This window comes from Myotis daubentonii, chromosome 8 (genome assembly GCF_963259705.1).
Source record: "Myotis daubentonii chromosome 8, mMyoDau2.1, whole genome shotgun sequence".
Taxonomy (NCBI): Eukaryota; Metazoa; Chordata; class Mammalia; order Chiroptera; family Vespertilionidae; genus Myotis; species Myotis daubentonii.
The window spans coordinates 69,918,662-69,934,106 of NC_081847.1; the positions used below are offsets into that span (position 1 = coordinate 69,918,662).

Here is a 15,445-nt window from a genome sequence, read left to right on the forward strand (position 1 = left end):
CGTGGCTTCCTCCTTTATTTATAATCAATAGAAGGGACAGCTAGGCTAATTTAAATTTTACTAAGACTCAGTCTTCCCCTTGGTGATATGCCTCTAACTGGGTTCCTCAGCATGTTATTTGACATGCTAAAGTTTCATACAGTCATGTTTAATAAGGTTCAGGGAAGAGGGATGTTCACATTTAGTAAAACCTATTCTGAGCCCCATCTAAAACCTGAGCAGAGTTCCTGTTTTTTACCTTTAAAAAGAATTTTAAAGCCCTAAAACCAAACAAATTGTATACATTGTATTTAAAATAAAACATTAACATTTTAATCATTGCTTTGATCATATCATGCATTATCTCTTAAGATATATCAATAGGGCAGAAATAAAATGCAATAAGTAGGCAAGATGGGTGAGTGGTTAGCCTGGAAGGAGCTGATCATTTCTCTGAGGGTGAACACTTGATATCACATCACCCTTTAGGGACATGCCTCTAGTCAAAGCCTTGAATTACAAATGTACCAGTATGTTTACAGCAACCATACTGCCTTCATTTGACAACCCTAATTTTTTTATGTGCCCCCAGCCATGAGGAATGCATTGTTCATGGGAGGGGGGAATCACTATACGACAAATATTTCCCTTAAGTTGTTCATGTGTTCAGTGCTGCTACTTTTAAATTGTGTAAGCATGCTGGTAAGACCTTTGTAACACCTTGTTTTGCTGGACTTTAACCTTGAGTGTCAAAACGCCTAGGTATCTTTGGGAATTTTCACAGGATTATCACCTCTTCAAATGTCTCTGCAAGGCACAGTTCTGCTGGCATTGCTCTCAGTTCAGTACTGTGCCTCCCTAATGATTCCAACTGTCAGTATGTAATTCTGACAATATTGGCCCAGCCAAGCACAGTACTTTGTATCGGAAATCCCTCTTCTGGATCAGATTTCAGCTTGAATTCTCATCGTTTAACCCTTGGACCACTTCACTTGACTTCTTTGAATGTATTACAGTTACCGTGCAGATTGCCTGGCATTTGTGCTAGGCATCAGGCCTTCAGAAACGACCATGATTCTAGTCGTGCCTCCGATGTTCTGTTTCCATCTGTAGCTCAACACCTTGATAATCCAGGTCTTGAAACATACCCCTACGCAGATGTGACTTCCAAGTGGACTCTAGTTCCTCATCCTTTCCATATGACCTGAAGAAAAGCAAATAGAATTAATTCATCTACATCTACATCACATGTTCTGCAGAGAGTTTTCCTCATATTTTTAAGGATTTTAGGCCTGATGCCTCTTCAGTGAAAGTCATCAAGGGCTCGATTCATCCAAAATAACCTAGCTGTAGACAAGTTTCTTATATGGTCTAAGGTGGTTTCTACCTATCCACAATGTTAATTCCTTTGATAACTGCTTGCTCCTTGGATGTGAGACAGCCCTAGCTTAAGGTGGGCCTCACAATTAAAGATTCCAGGCTGCAATTAACCCTGTACTAACGCTTAAGAAGAACCATCAGTTCTCAGCAAGTGCCATCTCTACCATCAGAAAAGTCATATTTGTGCTTGAGAAAATCATCAGAGTGCTTCCTAGGGAGAAACATGGGAACTTACGAAACTTGAATCTGTGAGGTATATCTCACTGTGCGCCATATCCTACCTAATGGCAAAATTCTGCTCAAGTCCTTTGTCTTCTTTTCTGACAGCATGGAACCATTGTCGTGGGGGGTCAGCATCACATAGCAGCCAGCCATTTAGATGATTATATTTGTGGACAGTGTCTGCGACAGAATAGAAGTATGAAGAGCTGGTGAAGGATTATTTTTTCAGGAGGGGAAAAAGGCTGGACCTCCCAAGGAAAATATTACAGTAAACAAAAAGACGTTGACAAAGAAAAGGACAAAGGCCTTCCTCCCTGACCTTCGGTACACCAAGGCCAAAGCAAAACATCCTGAGCTTGAGGTTTCAGCCTCTGGCTGAAGACAAGTTCAAAGTCCCTCACCGTCTTCAAGGTGATCAGCTATCAGTTCTTACTCTGTAGACTCTCAAATGAACAGTAGTCGACACTACCCCTATATTGCCCAAGAAGAAAAGCAATTCTACCAGAAGCATATCACTTGCCATCTGAGCCATGCATGGCTTTTCCCTTCACGCACTCCTCACCTCTCAAATGTTTCCAAATGATGGCCATATTTCTCTTGAGGCAAAGAGCATTTGGCTACCAGTATTTTCCCCCTGCTGAATAGATAAGGAATATTTACCAGAATTTTAGTAGTGTTTATCACCTGCCTTCAGTTGTGGACTCAAGTGCTGAAATTTATTTAACCACTTTTTAGTTTCATTTTAGCTTCTAGTGACCTGGTATCTGAGGGTACACTGCATTTGGTCTCCATTTAAACACCTCTCATGCGGTGGGAAGATATTTTGAACCTTATTATGCTCCAGAAACTTGCTCCTAACCCACTGGCTATCTTTGGTCAAGCATCTTATTCAGCAGGCTTCCTCCTTGCGGCACTCTGAATCCTGTACACTGTACACCCTCCTGATAGCTGGTCTTACTTTGAGAAAGATGTTGGGGCCAGCACCTGGAGTCCTGGAAGCCCTTTTGTCCTGGGGAAGTTCTTTGTTTGGGTCCCAAAGTGACCCTAAAGGGGTTTTGGTTTTTGTCTTCAGAGGAATAGCAGTCTGCCATACTGCTCAACTTGTGAGAAAGGAAAAAAGCCTTGCCTTTTCATTTTAGAGATTTACTATCTTCTCTATCTCTACTTCCACTACACTTTGGTTCTTTTTCCCCCTTGTGAATGAATATCATCTCTTCTACATTTTTACACAGAAAGCAATTGAGGGGGGATTTGTAGTTGTGTTGCACATGAACTTCAAATTCATTGAGGGGAGGGGGAGTGCTTGCCTGCTCAAACTGGTAGCGTGAACCCAAGCTTTGGGAATTTAGGACTATGGTCAACCTCCAGGGATGGACTCTGACAGGTAAGTAAGGTATTTCAATGGGTTTAAAAGAATGAGAACCAAATATGGCATTTATAATTATCCTAAGGCCGCGAATAATGTGCTGTTCCACCAGCCCAAAGCTTTATGTGTAGTCTGTGGTCTGTCAAGCTTATGATCTCTCTCAGTCCTGATTGCCAAGAACACTTGAAACCTGATTCCACCTCTAATGACTACTTGTAACTGCTCCCCAAGGCAGCTTTATCTAGCGATCATTAATCCAAAAATACTTTACAGTTGTCCCTTCTCATTAAATTCTGGGTGTTTGCCCACATTATATACTACATCAGATGTTATACATATTAGGAGGATTATATGACATAAGGAAAATTGAAGTAAGAATATTGGTTAGTCTCTACTTTATTCTAATAGGAAAAAGAAGTTTAGCTGTCCTCATTTAAATCCCCTGGTCTCCCACATGTTCCCACAAATTAGGGGTTCTTGTGAGCCTTAAAATATATGACAAGGATTTTTCATAGAAGCAAAGTTGTCATTTAAATTGTTTTTGCTATGCCCTGTAGATGAAGTGAAATTGGGGTTTTCTACCAAGCTGATGGCATCGTGATGAATGCTTAATATGTGTAATCATGGTAGATGACAAAAGTGTCAACAAAACATGGCTCCTGCTCTTGAACGGCTTATAGTTTAGTTGAACAATTCATTAAACATTTCCTACACGTCGTCCTGTGTCCTAGGAATGCAAAGCCTTCTGTTAGTAGGGAGGCCCTGTGACAAACAATTACATAACCGTGTGATAAATGCAGTGACAGAAATATGTTCTAGAGCAAGATCCATTCACCGTGTTTGTGGATCATCTGCATTGCAGAAACAGTGACATTTATAGTGGAGAGTTTCTGATAGCCCTTGCCCTCATGGGCTTGCAGTCTAGGAGAGTGGACAGACAAGTAAAAAAGTACTGTGAGAAGATGTGGCCAGGATTTAGGGGAAGAAGATAAACTTTTAAACTAACAAAATGAGGGAATAAGATATTTATGCTGAGACCTAGAAAATGAGTGTGCATTCCTGTCTGCTGCTCAAATAAAGGCATCAGGAAAAATGTTGACTAGTTATAGCTGAAAGGCCAGCATGGCAAGAGAGTGGTAAACTAGGGAGAGGATGAGATGAAGTTGCGGAAGACAGGAGCCAAGACCACTCAGGATCTTATTAGCACTAGAGATTTTGGATTAAATCCTAAATACTGTGGGAAACCAGTACAGGATTTTACATATTTAAAAGATCACTAGAGTAATCTGGAGAAAGACTAGAAGAGACGAGAGTAGACATGGGGAAACTAGAAGGCCTTTGCTGTGGTTTTAGGGAGAGATGATTATGGGTTGACCTTCAGTGATGCCAATGGAAGTAAAGAAATGTGGACAGAATTTCAGAGAAAGGACGAATGAAATTTGGAAATGTGATTGGAAGAGTAGATGACATCCAGTTTCCTGGTTTGAGTAACTGGTGTGGCATTTATTGAGTAGATAGGACTAGAGAAGCCTATTTGTTGGGGAAGATCGAGTTCAGGGCAGGTTTTATGGAGGAGGTAATACCTAATGTGGGCCAAACAAAAATACATTGTTGTAAAAAGGTAAATACCAGACCTAGCTGGTTTTCCTCAGTGGATAGAGCATTGGCCTGAGGACTGAAGGGTCTCGGGTCAAGGGCACATGCCCAGGTTGTGGGCTCGATCCCCAGTATGGGATGTGCAGGAGGCAGTCAATTAATGATTCTCTGTCATCGTTGATGTTTCTATCTCTCCCTCTCCCTTCCTCTCTGAAACCAATAAAAAAAAATTATGAAAAAAAAAAGTAAATACCAGATCAAAATGAGTAATAGAAATAGCCAGTGCTCTAAGAGTTGAGCAGGAGATGATTAGCAATTTCTAGGGAGATTAATCTGAGATTTCTTCCAAGACATGGGTCATGAATTTTCCTGTGAGGATTGGGTGATACTTGGATTAGTGCAGGAAAAATATTCCAGGTTGAAAAGCCAAAAGAACAGAAATATTGTGATAGATGTCATGTAAGTTAAGTCTTAAGAACAGCTTAAGTAAAACTGAGGAAGATGAATTGGGAAATAGAGGAAAGGTAGCAGTTGGAAGGGGCCAGGCTTGTTAGGGAGGGTGGCCAGAAGTGCGATAGTGAAGCTGCAATCGGTATTAGGTTGTAATTGGGTAGTTAATCTGGTCTTTATGTGTTGAGTGAATTGAAGTCTGGAAGGTTGGTTTTTGTTTTGTTTAGTTTTTGGAAATTTATTGGTGCCAGCATAAGGGTTTGGATTGAATTCATAAATCCAGTGAAGGGGGAAAACAAACAGCATCGAAATGACTTCATGGAGATAGGAAAGGAAGAATCAGTCAACTTTCAAGACTTTAAACCTTGGTAACTGGGAAGATTATTTTTGTCAAAAGTGAAAATGTCAAGAATGGGACTGAGTGGGTTGAATAAGAAGTTTATTAGATATGTTGAGGTTAAGTTTCCAGTGGAGTAGACTGTCTCCTGAAGAATATTGAATCAGAGCAGGCCAAACAAATCTGTGACTTCACACACTTTAAAAAACAAACCTTGGCAACAAAGGAACTAGATTCTTCATAAACCTCAAATTGAGAGAGACCACTACTCATTAACTATGTTGAGAAGACAGTGTGTGCTTATACTTTACTGTGTGTATCATATTGTAATTTTTCTTTTTTCCCCATAATTTAATTATCCTGCTAGATATTTTAAGTGAAGTTTTCTGCACTTCCAGGACAACTCTTTTGATCATTATTACTTTGTATGAAATTGTGCATTTGCTCTTTTTTTCTTCATGAGTCTTGCTCCTTACTGTGTCTCCCCAACTTTGTCCCCCTTTTAAAGTCTCTTTCAAACAGGTCTGGTAGGAGAAAATAGGTTCTTGGAGAAAGACACTTTTACCTTGAAAACCTATTGAGATTGAGATGCTAGATTGGCATGCATAAGGAATGCCGAATTACTACTTACTCCCTGAAGCCTGATAAGTACTATGACCTCAGTCAAAACCTTTGTCTTTGGGTCATACATTCTTTGTCCTGATCTTTTGAGATTGTAGAACCTATTAGTCTTTATTTGCTGAACAGATGGTGACTGTTCTTAAAATTTTAGTCATGTGCTCACTGTTTTGCTACTATGTTTTTTGGGGGGGTGGTTGGAGGGGATACTTCCTCTAATAAAGAGCTGAAGGGTTAGCTGCCTTCGATTTCTTTGTCTTAGCATCTTCTTGCTACCTCCCACAGAGATCCATATGGCTTTGGAGACAGTCGAGATTCAAGACGTGATCGATCCCCAATTCGAGGAAGTCCAAGGAGAGAGCCCAGGGATGGAAGAAATGGTCGTGATACCCGGGATAGCAGAGACATGCGAGACCCCCGAGACTTGCGGGACCACAGAGATAGAGACGTTCGGGATCACAGAGACAGCAGAAGTATGCGTGATGCTCGGGACATGAGGGATCTTAGAGACTTCCGTGATCTAAGAGACTCTAGGGATTTTCGAGATCACCGAGATCCCATGTATGACAGATACAGAGATATGAGAGACTCCCGAGATCCCATGTACAGGTACAGGTACATGTACAGCTATTCTGCTTGGGGTGTTTTTTGGTAACAGTATTTTTTATGTGTGTTCTAAACTAATTGGAAGCTCTGAAGGGCATGATTTTATATTTCTGTTGTCTATCAAATGGTAGATATGCTGCTCAGTAAATATGTTAGCAAATGATTTTTGGTCTCTCCCCATGGCCTATGAAAGGCAACATCGTGCAAATGGAAAAAAGATGAAGTGCAAATTGTTTTGGCAGTGCAAAAGCACAGGGCAGATACACTTCGTGGGAAATGCACTTCATACCTACTAGGGTGGTTATAATTTATTTTTTAAAAACACACACAGAGCTCTAGCTGGTTTGGCTCAGTGGATAGAGTGTCAGCCTGCAGACTAAAGGGTCTCCCGGGTTCAATTCCAGTCAAGGGCACATGCCTAGGTTGCTTGCAGACTCAATCCCATTAGGGGGCGTGCAGGAGTCAGTCAATCAATGATTCTCATCATTGATGTTTCTCTCTCTCCCTTTCCCTTCCTCTCTAAAATAAATAAAAATGTATTAAAACACACACACACACAAATATAGCAATTGCTGGTAAGGTGTGGAGAAATTGGAACAATATTTTACATTGTTGGTAAGAATGTAAAGTAATGTGGCAACTATGGAAAACAGTTTGGAAGTTTCTCAGAAAGTTATAAATGTAGTAGAATTACTATGATCAATTCCACTCCTGACTATACCCAAAAGAACTGGAAAGAGGTAAACAGACACTTGTACATGCATGTGCACAGCAGCAGCATTCAGAGTAACTGAAAGATAGCTACAACCCAAAGTCCATCAGTAGATGGATAAAAAATGTGATGTATTCATGCAATAGAATAGTATTCAGCCATAAAAAGGAAGATAATGCTGATACCTGCTGCAACATGGATGGACCTTGAAAACACGCTAAGTGGCCTTTTTCTCAGTGGTTAGAACAGCCGTGGGCAAACTACGGCCCCCAGCCCGTTTGAAATGAATAAAACTAAAAAAAAAAGGCCGTACCCTTTTATGTAATGATGTTTACTTTGAATTTATATTAGTTCACACAAACACTCCATCCATGCTTTTGTTCCGGCCCTCCGGTCCAGTTTAAGAACCCATTGTGGCCCTCGAGTCAAAAAGTTTGCCCACCCCTGGGTTAGAGTATCAACCCGAGCACCTATGGGTCTCTGATTCAATTCCCAATCAAGGGCATGTACCTCGGTTGTGGGTTTGATACCTAGCCCTAATCTGGGCCTTGTAGGAGACAACCAATTGATGTTCTCTCTCCCCCGCCTCCTATATCCCTCCCTCTCTCTCTGAAAATCAATGGAAAAAAATATCGTTGGGTGAGGATTTAAAAAAAAAATACATTATGCTAAGTGAAATAAGCCAAACAGACACAAAAGACAAATGTCATATAATTCCATTTATATGAAGTGTCTAAAAAAGGCAAATTCATCGGCAGAAGTATCTTTTCATGCCCCATTCCCTTCTTTAATGGGTAGAGTTTCAGTTCAGAGTGTTGTTTAGAGTGATGAAAAATTGTGTGTGTGTGTGTGTGTGTGTGTGTGTGTGTGTGTGTGTGTGTATACATACACATGGAACAGTTCCTCAAAACTAGTATCAGTAATTATCACAGGCCCTTGCCAGTGTGGTGTAGATCAGTGGTTAGTATTGGCCTGCACACCCAAGGGTTGCAGGTTGCTTCCGGTCAAGATGGCACTACCCGGGTTGCAGGTCCAATCCCAGTTCTAATCAGGTCAGTGCCAGAGGCAATCCGTGTGTCTTTCTCACAGGTGTCTCTCCCTCAGCCGCTCCCCCTTCTTTTTTCTCCCCTCCCTCCCTGCCTTCCACTAAAAACCAATGGAAAAATATCCTAAGGTGACGATTAACAAAAAATAATAACAATAATTAACTACCAGCTATTTTGTGTTTGCTTTATGCCAGGGACTATGCTGAGAACTTTCTGTGAATCCAGTCCTTTTGCAAGGCAGGTTGACTCATTTGCAGCCACAGAGGTAATAAGCAGTGAGTCCCAGATGCAGGCAGACCTCGTTTATTGTATTTACAAATTGAAGGCAAGACCCTCTACCAGCAGAAAGGTTACAACTCACTTTATTGCCATACTTGCTTTATTGCAGTGGTCTTGAACCAAACCCACAATATTTTCCAGGTATGCCTGTACAAACCTCATTGTCTAATCCCAAAGTCCTTTGCCTTACTATGTTTATTTCCTCACAGGGGTCTTGAAGAATTCTTTGTATCTGATTTTTTTCAGGATAGGACAGTTTTAATTTTGTGATGATTTCTTTAACTTTACAGGAGAGAGAGCTCTTATGACCGATACCTGCGAATGGATGACTATGGCAGGAGAAAGGATGACTCTTACTTTGACCGTTACAGGGATAGCTTTGATGGAAGAGGCCCTCCAGGCCCAGAAAGTCAGTCTCGGGCAAAAGGTAAAGTAGCAGAAACAGTTTATTCCTATTACTGATGGAATACTTGACCAAAAAAAGAGGAAACTAATAGCCAACTGAAAGGGGGCAAATGATGTGGCTAAGCAGTTCACAAAAGGAAAAAATACAAATAGCCTATTGATATGTAGAGAACATTTTTAAATGCAAATTAGTATTATATGGTTTAGTCATCTAAGAAGAAATTTCATCAATAAGAAATAAACTTAAGATTGGAACTAAAGAGGTTGCTTGCTTTTTGCCCATTGTACAAATAACTACAGTCTGCATTATCTGTGAAGCATGGGGTTTGTGGGCTTGTTTGTTTGTTTTATAATTTTTACCTAACAGCATCTCTTTAAAAAGACAAACATGCTTTTTTAAAAGTGTGGTTTTCTCAATACATCTTTTAAAGGTTTTTAAATTGCTTCATATCTAGTTGAGTAATAGCACTAGGTGATTCACCCTGTGGGTAAATAAATTAATAAGAGCCTTTCTAGAGGACAGTATGGCGGTGTGTATCAGATGAAGCATTAGAATGACCATGCCCTTAAATCCAACTATTTCAATGAATTTTTATATTAAAAAATAATACTAATGGTTATTTTTTTCCACACACACCCCCCACACGTCCACACACTCCCCTTTCACTCACTCACTCACTCACACTCTCTCCCTCACTCCTAATGATTATTTTTAGGAGATTGTCTAGAACAGTGGTCGGCAAACTGCGGCTCGTGAGCCACATGCGACTCTTTGGCCCCTTGAGTGTGGCTACGAAGTTTCAATCACACTATACGTGCACACCCGCACGTGGTATTTTGTGGAAGAGCCACACTCAAGGGGCCGCAGTTTGCCGACCACTGGTCTAGAAGATAGTGTGTGTGTGTGTTTGTGTTACGATCTTTGCCTGTGGATAGTTCAGGATTCAAAGTAAGGCTTGTGCCTTATTTTTATAGAAAAAAATAAGCACAATTCATATTTTAGTTTTCCCTGGTGGTATCTTGTAGAGCGTTTGAAACGGGAAGAACGGCGTAGAGAAGAGCTTTATCGTCAATATTTTGAAGAAATCCAGAGACGCTTTGATGCTGAGAGGCCTGTTGATTGTTCTGTGATTGTGGTCAACAAGCAGACTAAGTAAGAACCCTTTGGATATTTCTCCTGAGTATGGGGAAGGATCAGAATTGAAACTCAGGCTCCCTCTTGGCAGCTCTACCCACTGAACGTGGCCTGTGTATTCTGGCATTGCTATGCTGTCTTAGCCAGAGTTCTTTCAATTGTAAGAGACAGAAAACCCATTACAAACTGGCTTGGGCCTCAAAGGGAAATTTTTAGTTTGCTTGGCTTGGAAGTTCAGGTATGGCCACATCCAGGGTCAAACCATGTTACCAATTTTGGGTCTCTGTGTTGCCTTCATTCTTAGATAGGCATTCTCCTTGAAAAGGCAGAATGGCACTGTCCCTAGACATGTATCTTCCTAGCTTAGCAAATGCAATGGAAAGAGAGGTTCTCCTTCCTAGTGCTTCCACCTAAAGTCCTGGAATTGTTTTCCATTAGACTAACCTGGCTCACTTTCCCATTGCTGGACTAGTCACTTAGCCAACAGTGCTGGGATGCCCTCATTGGCCAGGGCTAGGTCATATGCCCATCCATCCCTAGAGCTTAAGGTGTCTTTGTCCTGTGGAGCCATGTGAACTGAGTTAGAGAGAGGTGCCTTCCCAAAGGAAAATCGAAGTGAAAATATATGCTGGTCATCCAAAGCAGTAGAGGCCCCCCTCCAAGGGACAACCCCAAATCCCCAGTACTTTGGGCGGCACGTCTCTGCATTTGTCAGCCAAGCATGAAGTCTTTTTTTGTGAAGCGCCATGGCCTTGCAGAACTGTTAGGTGACCATGCTAGTCAATCCAGGGTTCACAGCACTGGTTTACTCCACGTCTGCTTTACGTTCTTTCCTTCAGGGGGCAGAGCGGAGAAGCAGAAGGGAGTATAGCGGCTTGCTGGCTTGGCAGTAGCTGTGTGTTCTTTCCCTTGGTGATTAGTAAATAACTTCATGTATTTCTAACAGTTTGGGGTTAAAGGGCCAATTTCAAGGCAGAACCTAGGGAAATAGGTGTTGAGACACTAAGCAGCAGAAGAGTTCACAGGCTCTGGGCTGCCTTGTTTAGAAGTAGATGCCACTTTAACTGTAGAAATGGGGTTTTTGTTTGTTTGCTGTCATTTTCTAAGCACCTATTCTGTACTACCCCCATGCTAGTCACTTTATGTATAATATTTTTACTCTTCACAGTAATCATGGTACATGTGTATTCATTCAGGTTTTTTGTGTGGATGGCAGATGCTAGGTCCTGGAGCTATAATGGTAAACACACACAGCAGCCCCCTCTTCTTACGGAGCTTACACCCTAGTTGAGCAGATGTATTGGCGATAGGACCTATGAGGAGAAATACATCAAGGATCTAATGTAGATTGGAGAGAAGGTCAAGGAGATGACATAGGAGCTGAGCCATATCATTCCTGTTTTATTAGTAAAGAAACAGATTTGTAAGAGGTAAAGGGATCTGCTCAGAGCTTCACAACTTTGCATGTCAATGTTAGGGCTGGGATCCAAACCCGTCTTTCTAGATGAAAGTCCATGCTTTTCCCATGATCATGCAGCCTCCCCAAAGACAGGTCTGTTTAGGCAGTGAGACGGTATAAGAGAGAACTGCTGTGCTAGAGAACTGCTGTACTAACTACTGTGCTGCCAGCAACTTCATATAGAACCATTCGGAGCCAGTGTAAAGAGAAGGAAATCTTCTAGATCCTTGGAGTCTGAAGAGGCACTGGGGAGACCCTGGGTTGAGCTCTCCAAAGGAGCACCCACAGCTGGCTGAAGGCAGCAGTGTGCGGATGGTGAGGTGGGCGGGCAGTGCTCATCTGGATTCTGTTTGTTTCTACAGAGATTATGCTGAATCTGTGGGGCGGAAGGTGCGAGACCTAGGCATGGTAGTGGACTTGATCTTCCTCAACACAGAGGTTTCGCTGTCACAAGCCCTGGAGGATGTTAGCAGGGGAGGGTCTCCTTTTGCTATTGTCATCACCCAGCAACACCAGATTCACCGCTCCTGTACGGTCAACATCATGTTTGGAACCCCACAAGGTACGGAGGCCCAAGTGAATTCCAGAGGTAGTCACTCGGTCCATTCATTCTTTCATGCCAAAATCAGAACAACCAGAGTTGGGGCAAATGACTCATTTTCAGCTCAAATATGGTAGGGTCCTTTGATGAGTGCACTGGTGGAGATTTACATGGTCATTTATTCATCTGATATTCTTGCAGTGGATACAGTTCTATATAAGACGTTATGTTTTTCCCTTAGGTATGTACAGGGGTGTGCTGGCAAATGTTCACCAACCAGTTCCGGGTGAGGAAATGAGAGCAGTGTGGTCTGTAGCATTTGCTGATTTTTGTGGTGCAAATGCTTTGTGTCCTAGTTCAGACCACCCATGTGAAGTCACTTGAGGGAGAGTTGGGAAGAGATGCGCAGTCAGCTCTCGCCAGTGGGAAGAGCTGGTGCATGCTACATGAGTGTGATAGAATCCTTGCCTTCACCAAACTTTCTAATGGGAGACAGTGCAACAGGCAGTTGGGATGCTATTTGTAAGTGTGCTAAGCAGAGGGACTGTGAGAACGGAGAGGGCCTTGACCTCCTAGAGGTCCAGGGGAGGTTCTTTGAAGTCCTTCCCTGAAGTGACTTTTAGTACTTTGCACCCAGAATATTGAGACTCAGGCAATTGATGCCCTGCTCATTGTTCTTTCAACACAGACTTTTCCCTCTTCCCACCACACACGAGATCTCTGTTTGTCTGACTGGTTACCTCATAACCATAAAATGCATAAGGCTCTCCTGTGTGTCATTTGTCTCTGAGGAATAGTCCTCAAGATATGTGAGTTCATTTATATAAAGTTTTGAGAAGTCTTCTCACCACCCTGTAAATCGTGTTGCCCAAGGAGAGGAGGTTACTTAGGGTCACAACTTGATCTGAATCCATTACCTTTGAACTTATGAATTCAAAAACAGCAGGCCAGCTCTATCCCGAGAAGCACAGTGGAGAGCAGGCTTTACAGATGGGCTTTTTGACCCCCTGCAGCCGGCCCTCCATGGTTATTCCCCACGAAGTCTTTTTGAATCTGTGAGAGGCCATCATGTTTCTTTGATTTTTTACTACCAGTCTGTGATCTTGGAATTCTGAAAAGAAGCAGCTCTGTACAAAGAGGTGTATTCCCCACCAAAGAAATCCATTCACCTGTCTTCCCAGCTTCATCTCCTTCCCCTCCCTTCCCCATCCCAAGGCTTTTTGTTACTGGTTTTCTTGCTGGTTTGAGGTTAGGAAAGGCTTGGTAGACAGAGGTCAGGAGGTGGGCACTGAAATCTCTCATGGGAGAAAATAACCCATGTCGTTCCCTCCTGCAGAGCACCGCAACATGCCCCAGGCAGACGCCATGGTGCTGGTGGCCAGAAATTATGAGCGCTACAAGAATGAGTGCCGGGAAAAGGAACGCGAGGAGATTGCCAGACAGGCAGCCAAGATGGCCAATGAAGCCATTCTACAGGAAAGAGAGCGAGGAGGCCCCGATGAAGGAGTACGCGGGGGCCATCCTCCAGCCATCCAAAGCCTCATCAACCTGCTGGCAGACAACAGGTACCTCACTGCCGAAGAGACTGACAAGATCATCAACTACCTGCGAGAGAGGAAGGAGCGGCTGATGAGGAGCAGCACCGACTCTCTGCCTGGTGAGCTACGTGGCAGGGCCGAGGTGAAGTTCTGACTCTGCATTTCTCTAATTCCCAGGCTCTGTTGGGAGGGTGGGAGGCCCATGGCTTTTTGGGGTGGGTAAGGGAATGAGCCCACCCCTGTATTTCCTCATGGGCCTTTATACTGATAAAATGATAACTTAATGTTTGGGCACAGACTTCTGATCCCTGTAGTTAATCTGGTAATGGGTAGACTAGTATTACTGACTCCCTGGTAACCAAGGTGGATGCCCTTTTTTCTTTAATTAATTCTCTGGGGGAACTAGGCTGTCTTCTGGAGACAGCTCATACCAAGGAGTGGCCCCTTTGGGAAATTGATGTTATAGTCTATGTACTGTGTGATTGATGTGATCAGTGATTGTTGTTCTTCCCTGGGCTGCCAAGCCTCCTGCCCATGGAGGGTACTTTCAACCAGCTGCCTCCTCCTTCTGTCTTGTAGGCCCGATTTCCCGCCAACCACTCGGGGCGACCTCGGGTGCCTCGCTGAAGACACAGCCAAGCTCCCAACCGCTCCAGAGCAGCCAAGTGCTCCCCTCTGCTACACCCACTCCAGCTGCGCCCCCCACCTCCCAGCAAGAGCTTCAGGCCAAAATCCTCAGCCTCTTCAATAGTGGCACGGTTGTGGCCAATAGCTCTGCATCTCCCTCAGTCGCTGCCGGAAACACCCAGAACCAGAATTTTTCCACAGCCGTAAACAGCCAGCCTCAGCAAAGATCACAGGCCTCTGGTAATCAGCCTCCAAACATTTTGGGACAGGCAGGATCTGCTCAGAACATGGGCCCCAGGCCTGGGGCTCCTTCCCAGGGCCTCTTTGTCCAGCCTTCCAATCGCCTGGCACCTGCCAGCAACATAGCTAGCCAGAGGCCGGTACCTTCCACAGGTATCAACTTTGACAATCCAAGTGTACAGAAGGCTCTGGACACCCTGATCCAGAGTGGCACTGCTCTCTCGCACCTGGTTAGCCAAACCACAGCACAGGTGGGACGGCCCCAGGCGCCCATGGGATCTTACCAGAGGCATTACTGAGGCTCAATCTCAACTATTCCCAGCTCCCTCGTCCCCGGCCGCCTCCCATCTATTGTGTTCTAAGTAGTTCTTTGGAGGATGTTCTGTGAGCCTATCCAGGTCACATCAAATGTCATAAGTTTCTACCATCTGCTCTCTCTTCTGCCCAAGGCTGTGTTGCTTATTCCTTCCAGAGTCAGAGTTTGTACTGCATTTGGGGTTGTGTATTTTTTGTTGTTGTTGTTTTTGTTTTTTTGTAGAAAATAAATCTTTCTGGGGTCACTTGGGTGGCAGTATAGGTGTCTGGGCTCAGTTGATATTTTATGGGTTTCAAACATGGGTTTCTCTGGTCTCTCTGTCACCTGGATTTGGGGGGTGGGGAAGAAGAAACCAAGCCCCAGTTGGCTGAGTTTGGAATGGCATTTTCATGTCAATAGCCTCGGTTTGTTTTCCAGCCTCACAGGCCCAGCAGAGCTCCAGCTCCTGTCTGCAGCTCCAGCCCAGAGTTCCACAGCAGACCAGGCTCAGCAGGCATGGTGTCATTGTGCCCCACCCCTGTGTTGAGGGGTCTGCTCAAGGATGTATAATTTAGCTACTCTGGAGTTTAGGAGTGTCCGTGGCAGCCACACAA

The 15,445-nt window shown here is 43.5% G+C and overlaps 1 protein-coding gene across 5 annotated transcripts in view; it reads left to right on the forward strand.

Moving 5' to 3' along the window:
- The window catches only part of NCOA5 (nuclear receptor coactivator 5), a 27,313-nt gene extending 12,203 nt beyond the window's left edge, over positions 1-15,110 (forward strand). For 2 of the 5 annotated variants that reach the window (XM_059706885.1, XM_059706888.1), the window contains 6 exons: positions 6,234-6,563; positions 8,882-9,018; positions 10,023-10,149; positions 11,953-12,152; positions 13,468-13,788; positions 14,249-15,110. In XM_059706885.1, coding sequence (XP_059562868.1) covers positions 6,234-6,563; positions 8,882-9,018; positions 10,023-10,149; positions 11,953-12,152; positions 13,468-13,788; positions 14,249-14,835 — 1,702 coding nt within the window. In that variant the 3' untranslated portion in view covers positions 14,836-15,110. Of the gene's footprint in view, positions 1-6,233; positions 6,564-8,881; positions 9,019-10,022; positions 10,150-11,952; positions 12,153-13,467; positions 13,812-14,248 lie in introns of those variants that run through there. The other 3 variants (XM_059706890.1, XM_059706886.1, XM_059706889.1) reach the window with 3 other exon arrangements.
- The last annotated feature ends 335 nt before the right edge of the window (positions 15,111-15,445 follow it).